The following is a 13,986-nucleotide window of genomic DNA, read 5'->3' on the forward strand; positions in this document are numbered from 1 at the left end:
TTCTTCTCCACATACATAAAAGGAAAACTTTGGTTTGGGCTAAATGAATTTAGGATAGAATTGTCATGGTTTAATTGTATGTTTTGGTTTTCAAAGACATTTCTGGAGTTGTTCCTTGGAATGAACTTTTAACTAGTTGATTCTACTTTCTTTTCTTTTTGTTTTAACCTTTGCCTTCTGTCTTAGAATCTATATGAAGTATCTGTTCTAAGCCAGAAGGGCAATATTGGGCAAGTGGGGTTAACTGACTTGCCCAGGGTCACACAACAAGGACACGTCCGAGGCCAGATTTGAATCCAGGTTCTCCCAACTCCAGGCCTGGCACTCTACCCACTGTGTTACCTACCTGCCTTTTGATTCTCTTTTCAACTATCTTCAAATTTTTCAATTTTTCAAAATTTTCAATTTTCAATTATAAAACAAACAAATATAACCAGGATCATACTGAAGTCAGTTTTTATTGGCTTAGGAGAGATTGTTTGTTTTCTGGGAGAGCATTAACATTTTGGAAATTAGGAAATGTTACAGATTAGGGATTGATTTATTGATTATCTAGTCTGAAGAAAGTAATGGAAAAATATCAAAAATACATATTAAATTTTAAAGTGTGTCCTATGCTTTAGCAGAGCTGGCTATTAAACATTTACCAGCACTCTCCTGGTGATAATTGTTATTATTAAATAAGGTTAACTAAACAAGTGGACCAATTAATGCTCCTTGCAGATACATTCAAAAGAGGACTGTGAGGTAAAATAGAAATATTACCTTGCTTGAAGTCAGAGAGATTGAGCTTGAATTCTGATTCTGTTACTTGGTATTTATGTGAATTTAGAAAGACATAACTTTCTTGGATCCTAGTTTTTCTGTCTGTAAAATGAAAGACTTTGACTGGAAAAAATCTGAAGTCTCTTTTAGTACTAAGTCCTTACATCCTCAAGAAGAGATGATGTTCACGTTAGTCTTGTTTATTTGCATAGCTATTATAAATATTATAAATGAAAGATTCAGATTGGACCCTCCTCATATGAGAGTGTAATAACACAGTCTCAAGGGTGGTAGAATCTGTGAACTTTCTCAAAACATAAAAAATATCAGGAAGTTTCTGGACTGTCTAAGATGACAAATCTCCACAGGCAAATTGTCACCATTTTGGCACAGAAATGAGTAAACTGAATGACCAAGGTTAGAAGTACAGAGATTAGGAAGGGTTCTGATTTAGAGAAACATAAAGTTGATGAGCTTGAAGACATTTTAGAGATCATTTATTCTAACCTCCTTATTTTATGGACAAGTCTGAGAAAGGTGAAATGCCTTGCCCCAAATTTAAAAAAAAACTGATTTAATGGGGTAGTAAGGTAACAGTAGATAGAGGGAGCACCAAGGCTGAAGTCCGGAGGACTTGGGTTCAAATGTGGCCTCCAATGTTTTCTAGCTGTGTGACCTTCAGCAAGCCTCTTAAACCCCAATTGCCTAGCCTTTACTGCTCTTCTGCCTAAGAATCAATTCTGACAGCAGGTAAGGATTTAAAAAAACTGTGCCAGAGTTGGGGTTAGAATCCCAGATTTTCAGATTCCCATCATCTCCATAATACAAATGAAATGCATCACCAGCCAAAAGAGGGTGTCCCAATAGTCTTAGTGCAATATAAAATTTTAATAGTTCTATTTTTAGAGCACCAATAACATCCACATAAAGGAATTGAGTTTCAGCCTGGGATATAGGCCAAATCCAGTATAGACATTCAGGTTCTTTATTTTTGATTGAGATATCAGATTAGATTTCCTATGGTTGGACTGGCCAACAGATGCAATAAGCATTGTGAACAAGTGGGTTACCAAGAAATGTTGAATGACATAAAATTTTAGCGGTAATGAGCATAAGCACATCTGCCAATACATACTACACAATCTAAAGAGCAACTATAGACTTCAATATGAGAAAACCTTATGGTTATATTTTCTTTCTTATAACCTAATTAAGCTGCAGTAATCTAGCCAGATTTAAAGGAGAGATGAATAACAGCCCAATCTTGTTATTTTGAATGAGTTTCAAGAACGACTAGGTTTCTGGATAGAATAATCAGCTCCATCAGCTAAAGCTTCCATTTCTGGCCCCCTTTTGCCTTTACTTTAGACCCCTGACACCAATTATGTAAATTCACTCACACAATGCCTGGTCATTTATGTATTGTAATTTAAATGGAAGTGTCGTATGTAGACAAAAGGAAATGCATTGTCCTTTTTAGAATTTAAAGTTGGAACTGATTCACTGGTTTTGTTCGTGTCCAATTACTAGGCAGCTGGAGAAACAGCTGGACCTGTTTCTGAGTCTCAACAAAAAACCTCAAGACTGAGCTTCAATGGTGGTTTTCATCAGAATTTCATATTATTGTTTAATAAATATAAAACATACTTTGCTCGTAATTGGCTGCTTTCCTGTTTATGTTAGTAAGTGCAGTATGAAGAAGGAGCCAGCTTCCTGGGAATCGCTCGGTTTCACTGATAATTGTCCAGGGCTGGTTCCTGACAGAGTGCAGAACTATAAACTACAGTTTGAAATAGGGTTTCCAAACTTCACCCCTATCTATCTACTCAGAAATGAAAAATGATATTTTTTCCTGAGCATTGGCTAATGGAAATGATGCTACCCAATTGAGCATCTTTTTCAACCAGAGGTCCTTATTGATACATTTCAGAGGGAGTTTATGAATTCCTATTTACATCTTTATTTTTACTAATCCCTAATTGGAACTTTATGTTTCCTTCAATTATGAACAGAGATAGCAAGAATTTTTCTTAGAAGTGCTCCATAGGCTTCACCTGACTGTAGAAGGGGCCAAAAACTCAAAAAAGAGGCTTTTGCTTTAAATTAATTCATTGACCGTCCATCACTAAATCAATGAGCCAATGTCTCAGAAGTAGAAAGCTTGGTTTACATGTTTTTAAGCAGACAATACTATGGGGGGTGGGTAGTACTCCTAACCATAGGTTCACAGTACAGGAACTCCATCCATGGGGCCCAGTTGCTTGAGACATTGAAAGACTAAATGATTTGCCCAGGGTCATATGGCAATAAATTACAAAGACAGGATTTAAACTAAGGTCTTCTTGAGTCTAGTTCCAGTATTCTATCCACTATCCCATGCTGCCTACTACTGCCAGACATGCTAAGATATATGACTCTATATGTGCTACCTATTCCTAGAGTATAGAGTCCTGCTGCCCTAAAGAAAGCACTGGTTTATGGACGTCTAATTACACTCTATTCAATTATTCTATATACAGGAAATCATAAATCTTCAAATTAAAACCATTGGCAGTGTTAATTTTGGGGGAAAGACAGGAAAAAGTTACCAAAGTGGGGGCAACTAGGTGGCTCAGTGGATAGAGAGCTAGGCTTGGAGTCCAGAGAACCTGGGTTCAAATCTCGACTCACAGTAAAACAGTCTGGTACTGGTTAAGAAATAGAAGAGTGGATCAATGGAATAGACCACGAGTAAATGACCTCAGCAATCTAGTGTTTGATAAACTCAAAGATCCTAGCTTTGGGGATAAGAATTCATTATTTGACAAAAACTGCTAGGAAATTTGGAAAACAGTATGGCAAAAATTAGGTTTAAATTGATATCTCACACTCTTATACCAAGATAAGGTTAAAATGGTTATATGTTTTAAACATAAAGAGTGGTATTATAAGTAAATCAGGGGAACATTAGAACAGTTTACCTGTCAGATCTATGGAGAATGGAAGAATTTATGATAAAATCTGGCCTCAGACACTTTCTAGATGTGTGATCCTGGGCAAATCACTCAACTCCAGTTGCCTAGTCCATACCTCTCTTCTATCTTAAAATCAATACTCTATTCTATTTAAATTGTAGCATCTAAAACTTACCAAAGGGGAATATACAGAATATTCTTCCTTAAGAAGGATTAAAGTAGGAATTTCAACCCCTTTTTTTGCAATTTGTGCATCATAGAGAGAGAATAAGAATGGGCATTCTTTAATTCTTAAAGGGCTATAAACAGTTGATATATTTGACCACCAATTTAGGGAAAGTGATTCTTCCTTAGAAACTAGATAATTCAGTATGACCACAGATCATAGGTTTTTAGCTGAAAGTAGCCTTAGAAATTACTTAATCCAACTTTATTATTTTACAGTTGAGGAAGCTGCTTTCCATAAAGAAATGGGTTGCCCAAAGTAACACTGTCTTTAGGAGAGAACAATGAAGGAAACTTAGATGAGATTTCTCTCTCCCTTTGGGCCCAAAAACCTTTTTTTTCTGGAATGCAGGGAGAAACTGGGCTCACATTTTTGTTTTTAAATTTTATTGATATTTTTGGTTTTCATAATCTTTTTATTTATGAATATATCCTTACCCAGTGAATTATCCCTTGTAATGAAGACCAAAAAAAGAAATAGAAAAAAAAACACATTAGCAAAACTAACCAACATTTCATCTGGCAGTATACAATATCCTACCCCCTATGACCACTGACTTCTGCAAAAAAAAAAAAAAAAAAAAAAAAAAAAAAAGGAGGAAAGTAGGATGACTTTTAAAATATGTCTGTCATGTTTCTGATGTCTATAGACCAGACTTCAGAATAAGAACTGCCCTGGATCCAAGAGCAGTAGCAGATTTAAAAAAAAGTTAATTTATTTAATGAATTAATTTAGAATATTTTTCCATGATTTCATGATTCATGTTCTTTCCCTTCCCTCCTATCATCCCCCTCCCATAGCCAACTCACAATTCCACTGGGTTTTACATGTGTCATTGATTAGGACTTATTTCCATATTATTAATATTTGCACTATGGTGATCTTTTAGAGTAGTAGCAGATGTTTTTTGGACCTTTTTGAGCCTCAGTTTTCTCTTCTATAAGATGGGGTTAATAATATTATCAGTTAACATTTATAGAGTGCTTATTCAATGCTAGCCACTGTGCTAAATGCTTTAAGGTTATTATCTCATTTGATCATTACAAGAACCTCAGGGGTAAAGTATTATTACCTCTATTTTACATATCAGGAAACTAAGGTTAAATGAGTTACCCAGGGTCTTCCTGACTGGCCCATTGTTTTATCCATTATACCACCTAGCTGTACCAAGTTGTTGTGAGGACTAACTAGGTGAATATGTGTAAAGTGCTTTGTAAACCTTAAAGCAACTTATAAATGCCAACTTATGATGATGATTCTCTGAGTAATGGACTGCCTAAATGTCCAAGTTCTTCTTTGTTTTATCAGCCACCAGCATCATTACAAGCATCTATTTCATTGGCTATTTTTGATTGTGATGAACAGAGATGCTGCTTTCAAAGATAGAGAGATAAAAATAGAGAGATAGAGATAGAGAGAGAATGTGAGAGTGAGAAAGAGAGAGAGGAGAGAAAAGAGAAAGAATGTGAGAGGGAGTGAGAGGAGAGGAGAGAGAGAATGTGAGAGTGAGAGAGAGAGAAGAGGAAGTGAGAGTGAGAAAGAGAGAGAATGTGAGAGTGAGAGAGTGAGAAAAGACAGAGAGAAAGAGAGAGAGAAAAAGAGAGAGACAAACAGAAAGAGAAAGAGAAAAGTAGAGAAAGAGAAAGAGAAGAAGAGAGAGTCTGGCCCCACAGATTCTGCTACATGGATTACTTTCCTTACTTATTCTAAATTATCCAAATAGATAAATATGATTCCTATTCGAATCCATCCTAAAGTAGAGAATGAAGAGAGATGGAGTGCTTCATACTTAGGGAATAATGATAATAACAATGATTAGGGGAAAGTGAAGGAGGAGGCAAAAGAGAAAGAAAAGGAAATAAATGGAACTCTAATGCTAAGATGGTCAGTTTACCAATTGCCTCTCATATACTGACAAAAGGGAGAGTCAATTTTCAATCAATCACAGGATGATTATATAGTTTATGGAGCACTTAGACCTTTTATTTCACTGTATTATTTCTACTATCCATACAATGTATTTTCTTGACTATCCATATACAATGTATTAGCAGCTTCTCCAGAGAATGGGTACTGTGAGCAAAAGGTGATGAAATCCAAACTACTTAGTTTTACAGTATATTTACAGTTATGGCAGAGAAGACATCTGGTTAGGAAAAAGGCTAAGACTGTTGTTGAATATTATGACATTTTTGGTTTGGGTTAGCTAAATGGTGTCCATTAGCAAGAAAATTTGAATTTCTACCTTTATTCTTTTTACACCTTGGACATATGAAAAAACCTTGGATCAGTAAATGCTTCAAACCTAATAGGTTTTTAGAATTATAATTAATTTAATTATAGAGTCAGTGTGGCATACTGGAGAAAAGACTGGCCTGCAGTCATGAAGGCCTATGTCCAAGTTTTGCCTTTAACACATATGAGGGGTATAACCATGGGAAATCACACTCTAGTTCTCTCAGGCAAATTCTGAAGCTTAGATGAGTAGTCAGTTTGTATCACTGGAGGGCATTTCCACACTTGGAGTTGTCTAATATAACAAAATCACGGGTCAGGTCTATCTCCATCTCACAAAAAGAAAACAATTCTTCAATATTAGGTTGAGAGGTTTATAAATTTCTAGTTTTCTCTTCTTTATGAGTTAATCTGATAAAAATAGATAGTGAAGACTTTGGGATAAGATTTGATTCAACAAATATTTATTAATTAGTAATGGGGAAATTACAAAGTTTAGACATGGTTGCTGCCTTCATAGGTCTGGATGGGATGGAGTTATGACATATAAATGAAGAAGTATAATACACTATAATACAAGATAAATGACTTGGACAAGAGCAAAACAAAATGCTATGAGAGGTTTAAGGGAGAAAAAGTCCTTACCTACTGCTGGAACTTGGCAAGGAAGGAAGTCAGAGGGAATAAAAGAGTGTAGGCTCCGGTGAGGCTGAGTTCAGAACCTTGTAGATAAGGATGACAACAGGTTAAGGATTTGACTACGGGTTCAAATATGTCAACTTATAAGAAAAATAGCTGGGGGATCTCAATAAAGAAACTCTGTGTGTACGTGTGTGTAAGAGGAAGTGAAGATATGGAGTGGGAGAATACCAAGTCCCCTGGCCTCAGGGTCAGATGTCCATTATAAATGTCAGGGATGCCTCATTGAACATTCTGTATTGCTGTGAGAAACCACTTTCCTTTGGCAAAAGGCAGATATTTACTTCTTAGTATTTCTCTGTAAAAAGTTAGCCACTATTTCAAGAAAGAATGTTGCTAGGGCATGTGTGGTCTTTGTATTGGGCAGACTCTTCCCTATTTTAACACTTAGTTTAAAAGAAGAAGAAAGAATGAATAGAAAACAAAACCAACCATTATTTTCTTTTAACTGACAATAAATGACAAAAGTGTAGGGTTGCATATACAACTAGACAGAATTTGTGTGTGTGTGTGTGTGTGTGTGTGTGTGTGTGTGTGTGTGTGTGTGTGTTGTGCTGCTTAACAGTTTGGGAGGGTAGATTTCTCTTTGAAGATTTACTTAGATTTGTCTATTTTGTTAAAATAAAATTTCTCAGTAAAAGAAATAAATCAAATCCTTTTTGTCAGTAGCTCTCATTATTCTTGCTCCCATACTTTCTCTCAACCTCCTGTTGGAGGGGCATTGGTTTCATCTGAGATTATCTAATGGATAGATAATCTTTCCATCCTCAACTTTCCCCATGAGTTGTTCTTTATCATAAAGGAAGTCAGATAGCAGGGCCTGCTCTCTGAAATAGGGTTGTGTGAATTAAGAACAGTTCCTTCAATTAGATGAGAATTCTGCTACACACTTATTATCCCCTATTTTAAATAAGAATGTCATTTAATTGTTATAGGTGCCATGATTATTCTGTTGATTGCAATATAGTTTTTATCTTCAGTAATCAATTAGTCAGTCAACACACATTTAGTAAGCGCCTACTATATGCCAGGTACTATATTAAGTTCTGGGAATACAACTACAAAAGTGAGGCAATTTCTGCCCTTCAGGAGCTTCCATCCTATTAAGGATATTGTAACTTGTTCATGGATGAGTACTAAATGAAAGTTATATGCAAATTAAATATAAAATGACATATAAAATATAAAAATAAAAAAGAAATATAAAATGACTTAGCTTGTTTGCAGATGGATACTAAATGTAATCTATATGCAAAATAAATGTAAAATGAAAGAATTAACAACAAACTTGGCTGCCTCATAGCCTTGTTGTTGTTGACATCAACTTTTTATTGAAAGGCAACCTTTATTTCTTTTAAACAATACCTAGTCAACATGATAGATCTGTTAAAAGCCTTTCCTAACCCTTGTTTATTACAGATTTAGATCTGGAAGGAATTTAATCCAATCTCATAATTTTATAAAGGTGAAAAATGAAGCCAAGAGGCTAAATGCTCAAGGTCACACGGTTGACTGAATCAAAACTCAAGACAAAGTCCTATTATTCCAAATCCAGAATGACTTTCCACCTTACCATGATGCCGCTAAACTGAAATATCTATAACAGAATAAATGAAAAAAAAACTGGCCTGAGTGTTAGGAGTCTCAGGTTTTGATTCCAGCTGTTCTTATTGCTTGACCTGATGCAAGTTACTTAATCTTTCAGTATCATTTTTTTTTCATCTGTTAAAATAGATGAGTTAGACTGGATGACTTCCACAATCTCTTGCAGGAAGATGTATATGTTTTTATGATCTCAAAGGTCCTTTACAAGTTCAAAATCCAAAAATTCCAATGAACTTCCATGGATTTTTCAGGCATTTTTTGATTCTTCTTGAACCCAATTGCCTTTCTTTAGTTTAATACATAGGTGATCAGGTGGGTCAATTAGTACCTGGACTCTATGCCTCTCTCAGAGCTTTGGTTTTGTTGGCTGCCATATGACATTTTTAATACATTGAACTTTTAATGGTCAAAAATCTCCAGATCTTTTTTCAAAGGAACTGCTATTCAACTTCACCTTCTCCATCTCTTGAATCATTGCGAGCCAGATAAGTTCAATATAAGGTTAGAGATGATGGAGGCAAAAGAGAGATCCAGAGAAAGGGCTTTGGGGATATTTGACAAATGAAGAAAGCCTTCGTGGAACAGATAGTATCATAACTGAACTTTACAGAAACCTGAGGATTTTGAAAGGCAGAGGTGGAAGAATAAGTCAATTTTAGTTATGGAAAAGTCTGTAGGAATGTCTAAAGGCGGGAGATGAAATGTCAAGTTCAAGCAACAGTTAACTTGACTAGAGGCTTGCATGGAAAAAAGTGAAATAAGGCTAGAAAGGTAAATTGAAGCTAATTGTGGAATAAATGCCTTTTGAATGAGACTAAATGATTCTGAGGTTTCATACCTGGCCATCTGGGAAGATGGTGGTATCATTGATAGAAACAGGCAAGTTAGGAAGAGGGATTGGTTAAGGAGAAAAGATAATAAGAAATTCTAGATTTATTGAGGAGAGGTGCCAGAAAGACAGCTTGGTGACTATATAAGCAATTATATGGTACAGAGCATAGTCATGGAACTGGAGTCAGGAAGACTTTGTTGTGGGAGAAATACACCCCAGTTTGTATAGCAGGGTTTTACCCCAAGAATGGGAGGTTCAAACTCTGTTCATTCCAGAAGTAAGAATAGAATTTTAATTGAAAAAGTTTATGGTAGAATAATAGCCCAATAGCTGGTGGAATCGTCTGGGGGCTAATCAAATAGCCTTAGGGCTTATGGATAAGCCTATGGGTTTGTAGAGTAGCCTCTCTGGAGCTGATGGAATAGCAACTCTCCAGGTGTGGAGTAGCAGCAACACCCTCTGTGGATCAGGGTTAGCATATTTATTAGAGTCTGGGGTTATTCATGTCCCATTCTAGAGACATATTCACCTCTCCCAAAAACCCTGGATAATGAGTATGGCCAGATTCAGATGGAGGTGCGTTTTGGGGTTTGACATATACATCCTAGGGAATAAGGAGCATACACAGGTTTGGGGGATTCTTCTGGAATGCCAGAGTCCCTAGTGAGCAGGTCCCATATTACTCCATTGTCCACCTTGTCATCATTTGTCATTGTGGGAGAGGTCTTGCTGCCCTTCTGGAATGGGACCATGGGAGAGGGATGCAGTATAGTCCTAACAGCCCAGAACTAAGCTAAATAAAGAACAATATGAGTAATTAAAAACAGATTAGGCACAAAGCTGGTAACCAGTATAGAACATTATAGATCCAGTATAGGTGATGGATGAATTGATCAACAATATAGATTCTGCAATTCATGCTTGGCTAATGCTGAAACTACAGGTTTTGCAGTTTATGTTAAACTAGTGCTAACTGGTGAGAAATACAAGATTTCTAAGTATGAGGGTCTTGTTCCTATTACTACCCCTCATTGCCCACTGCCAGCCTCTATCAACTTGAGTTTAATCTTTCCACAGATACTAACTAGCTGTGTGATCCTGGGCAAGTCCCCCAATCTCTGCTTACTCGAGTTTCCTGATTTGTAAAATGGAGTCCCTGCTTCCCAGAGTTGTTGTGAAGATAAAATGAGATAATATCTGTAATGCATTTTGAAAATCCTAAGATACTATATAAATGCTAGTGATCATATATACATCAAGCGGTTGGAAATGTGGAAATGTGGAAGTAGGAATTCATAGGAGAGATTAGAGCTGGATATAGGAATTTGGGAATCAACTCTATAAAAGTGATAACTGAACCCATGGAAGCAAGTGGGAATCACAATATAGAGGTAGTAATAATAATAATGGTAGCTAACATATTTATATAATGCTTAACTATGTTCCAAGCATAGTGCTAAGCACTTTATAATTATTGTCTCATTTGATCCCAGCAACAACCCTGTGAGGAAGGTACTATTATTATCCTCATTTTTTAGATGAGGAAACTGAAGCAAAGAGGAGTTAAATGACTTGCTCAGGGTTATAGTAAGTGTTTGAAGTTGGGTATGAACTCAGGTCTTTCTGATGCTGGCACTTGGTTGTACCACTTTGAGAAGAGAATAGCAGCTGGGACAGAATTTTGGGGATACCTATACATAGGAGCAGAGCAAAGACTGAGAAATGGTCAGAAAGGTTAGAAGGGAACCAGGAGATTCTATAGTTTCATAGAAGGTAAGATAAGAAAGAATAGATGAATATTAAATTTATATTTTTTGCTATAGCTACTATATTCATATGATTTAATTCAATTAAAGCATCACTTACTAAGTATCTTCTATATACAGAGAACTTTACTAGGTACAATTTAGTAGAAAGATATGGTCCATATGATATGTGTGTATTAATAAGCAAAAAAAGACAATACATGTAAAGAACTAAAATTAATTATTCTTTGAAAGGATCAGCAAATGCTCTGTAAAAGAAGTAGCATTTGAGTTATGGTTAGGGACTAAATGAGCAAAAGAGTGAGAAACATTTAAAGCATATGGAACAATATGAACAAAGGCACAAACACTTGAAAGAATGTGTCTATGGGCAGCTAGATGGCTCAGTGAATAGAGAACCAGGCTGGAGATTGGAGTTCCTGGGTTCAAGTGTGACTGCAGACACTTCCTAGCTGTGTGATACTGGGCAAGTCACTTAACTCCAATTGCCCCCTAGCCCATACCCCTCTTCTGCCTTGGAACAAATATTTAATATGTATTCTAAGACAGAAAGTAAAAGTTAAAAAAAAATGAAGATGGTTCTGGCATGGGGTAGGAGGACAGTGAATAGGGTTCAGGAAGAGAAGTTTTATGAGGTGAAGTGGGCAAGGTAAAATGGCTCCAGATTGCCTGGAATGGCAGATCAAATTATTATGGGCTTGATGGGCACAAACTATTGAAGGGTTTTGAGTAGAGGAGTGACTTGACCAGATTTATGTTTTAGAAAGCTCAATCTGGTATGTATTAGTCACATTAGTCTGGTAACACTAGTGGCTATGTAAAAGATAAGTTGGAAGGGAGAGGGTAGATGTGTGTCAAAGGGGGTGGGGAATAGAATTAGGAAGATCTGTAGGATGTATGCCCTCCTGAAATTAAAAAAAAATTAATATGGAAGGGTGGCAATTCCATAAAATTAGTGACGCTTTTGTAAAGTACTTAATGGTCTTGAGCTCATAAAGAACATAGACAAATACTCTTTGTATTCTGTATAGTCCCCAGGCAACTAGGATACCAGGCTTTGTTTAGGAGTACAAATGGATTAGAAGCAGTTTTAAAGGTACAAGCAAAGGAAAGCACAGGTAGTGCACGTGCCTTGGAGTATTTCCAAAAAATTAAGGGTGGGGGAGGAGATGGTGTATTTTAATAAAGGAGGTGCAAGGTTGGGCTGAAGATAAATCCTGATTAAGAGAGAGAATAGCTGAGGCTGTCTTAGAATTTAGCTGCTTTTGGGTGAATGAACCAGGTACCTTTCAAACCAGAGGGGATAGGGAGGAGAGAGGGCCTGGCCTTTCAGGGGTGTTAGGATGCAACCTCCTGGCTGAGAGCAAAAGGCAACTGGGATGCCTGCCTTCTGCACTGGCCCGATGCTAGTTTTGTGTTACGGGACTCACGAAGGAGATCGGCCGGCAGTTCTGAAGGGGAGCTTGGATCTCATGCTGGTGAGCCTCAGAACCGACATATCAAGGAAGCGCCAGATTATCGAACCCAACCTGGTCCCTAGCTCCTGGCCCGGCGGGAGGGGCAACACCGTTCTCAGAACAGCCAGGGGAAAAGCGCCCCTGGTTCGGGATACAGAGGGTCGGGCCTGCTCTCCTCGGTCCCAAATCCTTTTCTATCATTTGTTCTACCGTCTGTCTTTCATTCCCGGTACCCCATCCTTATTAGCTTTCCTGACCGCCACTCATTCTCGCCGCGCTGGCTCTCATTGGCTTTCTCATCACGAAGGCCCCGCCCCACGGGCTGAGCTCGGACCAAGGGGCTCTGAAAGGAGAGCCGGGGCGCGGAGAGGAGTGGAGTGGGGCACCCGCCGCTAGGCTTGTGTGCGGGCGAGCGGCGGCAGCAGCGGTGACTGAGGAAGAGGAAGAGGAGGAGGAGAAGGAGAAAGAAGAAGAAAAGGATCGGAAAGGCGAGGCAGCGCGGCGCTGCCGGGGTGATGGTGCAGGTGCCTGGGGCCGGCACCGTGCTGCCCCATTGAGGGGCGCCCGTTCTGGTCCGGGTCCGCAGCAGCGCCGCCGCTGCCGCCGCCGCGTCGCTCCCGGGGGCGGGCTGGCTGGCGGACGAGCGGGAAGATGCTGAGCAGGTTGATGAGCGGCAGCAGCAGGAACCTGGAGCGCGAGTACAGCTGCACCGTGCGGCTCCTGGACGACAGCGAGTACACCTGCACCATCCAGGTCAGCAGCCCCAGCACCCCCGCCCACCCACCCACCGCCGGCGCCGGCGGCGGCTCGCCGCCCTCTCTCCGTCACCCTCCCCCTGCAGCAGCAGCAGCTCCGGGGTAACTTGGCTCGGGGCCGCCCGCTTCCCTTCGCCTCCCTGGGCTTTGTCCGCGGACCGTCTGCGGCTCAGCTTGGGGAAGACTCTCGCGTGGGGAAAAGGGGGGCGCTTCTTCCTAACCACTCTTCCAGAGAGCGAGACGCGATACCCCCTTTCTTTCTCTTCTCCCCACTTTTGTCTCCCAAAGCTTTCCTGGATTGGGGCGGGCGACCCTTAAGTGTGCTGCAGATTCAGGTGCAGGCTCTTGTCCCAGGCATCCTCCCCATCCCCTTTACTAGCAACCCCCTCCCCTCGTTTGGGAGCTGGAGAAACCTCGCCTTACGCTGTCCCTGCCACTCCGGGCGCACAAAAGCTTGCCGGGAGAAGGAGCTGCTCCCTTGGGAGGGCACCCTTTTTGAACGCACTCTTGGGGACAGGTCGGGTGGTGTTTGGTCCGGCCGCCCCGTCGGAGCTGGGGTTTTTTAAGTCCATGGGCACAGGCACTAATCTCAATCTCGGGGTAGCCGACCCAATTGCTGCGCTTGCTGCTGGGATGGGACTCAGGAAGGACAGAAGGACTTGGGGGGGGGGGCTGCGCTGGAGCTGGCCGGT

At 39.4% G+C, this 13,986-nt stretch overlaps 1 protein-coding gene across 4 annotated transcripts in view; it reads left to right on the forward strand.

Annotated features, from left to right (window-relative positions):
- Positions 1-12,920: 12,920 nt before the first annotated feature.
- Positions 12,921-13,986, forward strand: part of FRMD5 (FERM domain containing 5) — a 373,507-nt gene continuing 372,441 nt past the window's right edge. For all 4 annotated transcript variants that reach the window (XM_044662173.1, XM_044662175.1, XM_044662172.1 and 1 more), the window contains exon 1: positions 12,921-13,292. In XM_044662173.1, the coding sequence (XP_044518108.1) occupies positions 13,191-13,292 (102 nt within the window). In that variant the 5' untranslated portion in view covers positions 12,921-13,190. The remainder of the gene's footprint in view (positions 13,293-13,986) is intronic.

The sequence above is a fragment of the Gracilinanus agilis genome, chromosome 2 (assembly GCF_016433145.1).
Source record: "Gracilinanus agilis isolate LMUSP501 chromosome 2, AgileGrace, whole genome shotgun sequence".
Lineage (NCBI taxonomy): Eukaryota > Metazoa > Chordata > Mammalia > Didelphimorphia > Didelphidae > Gracilinanus > Gracilinanus agilis.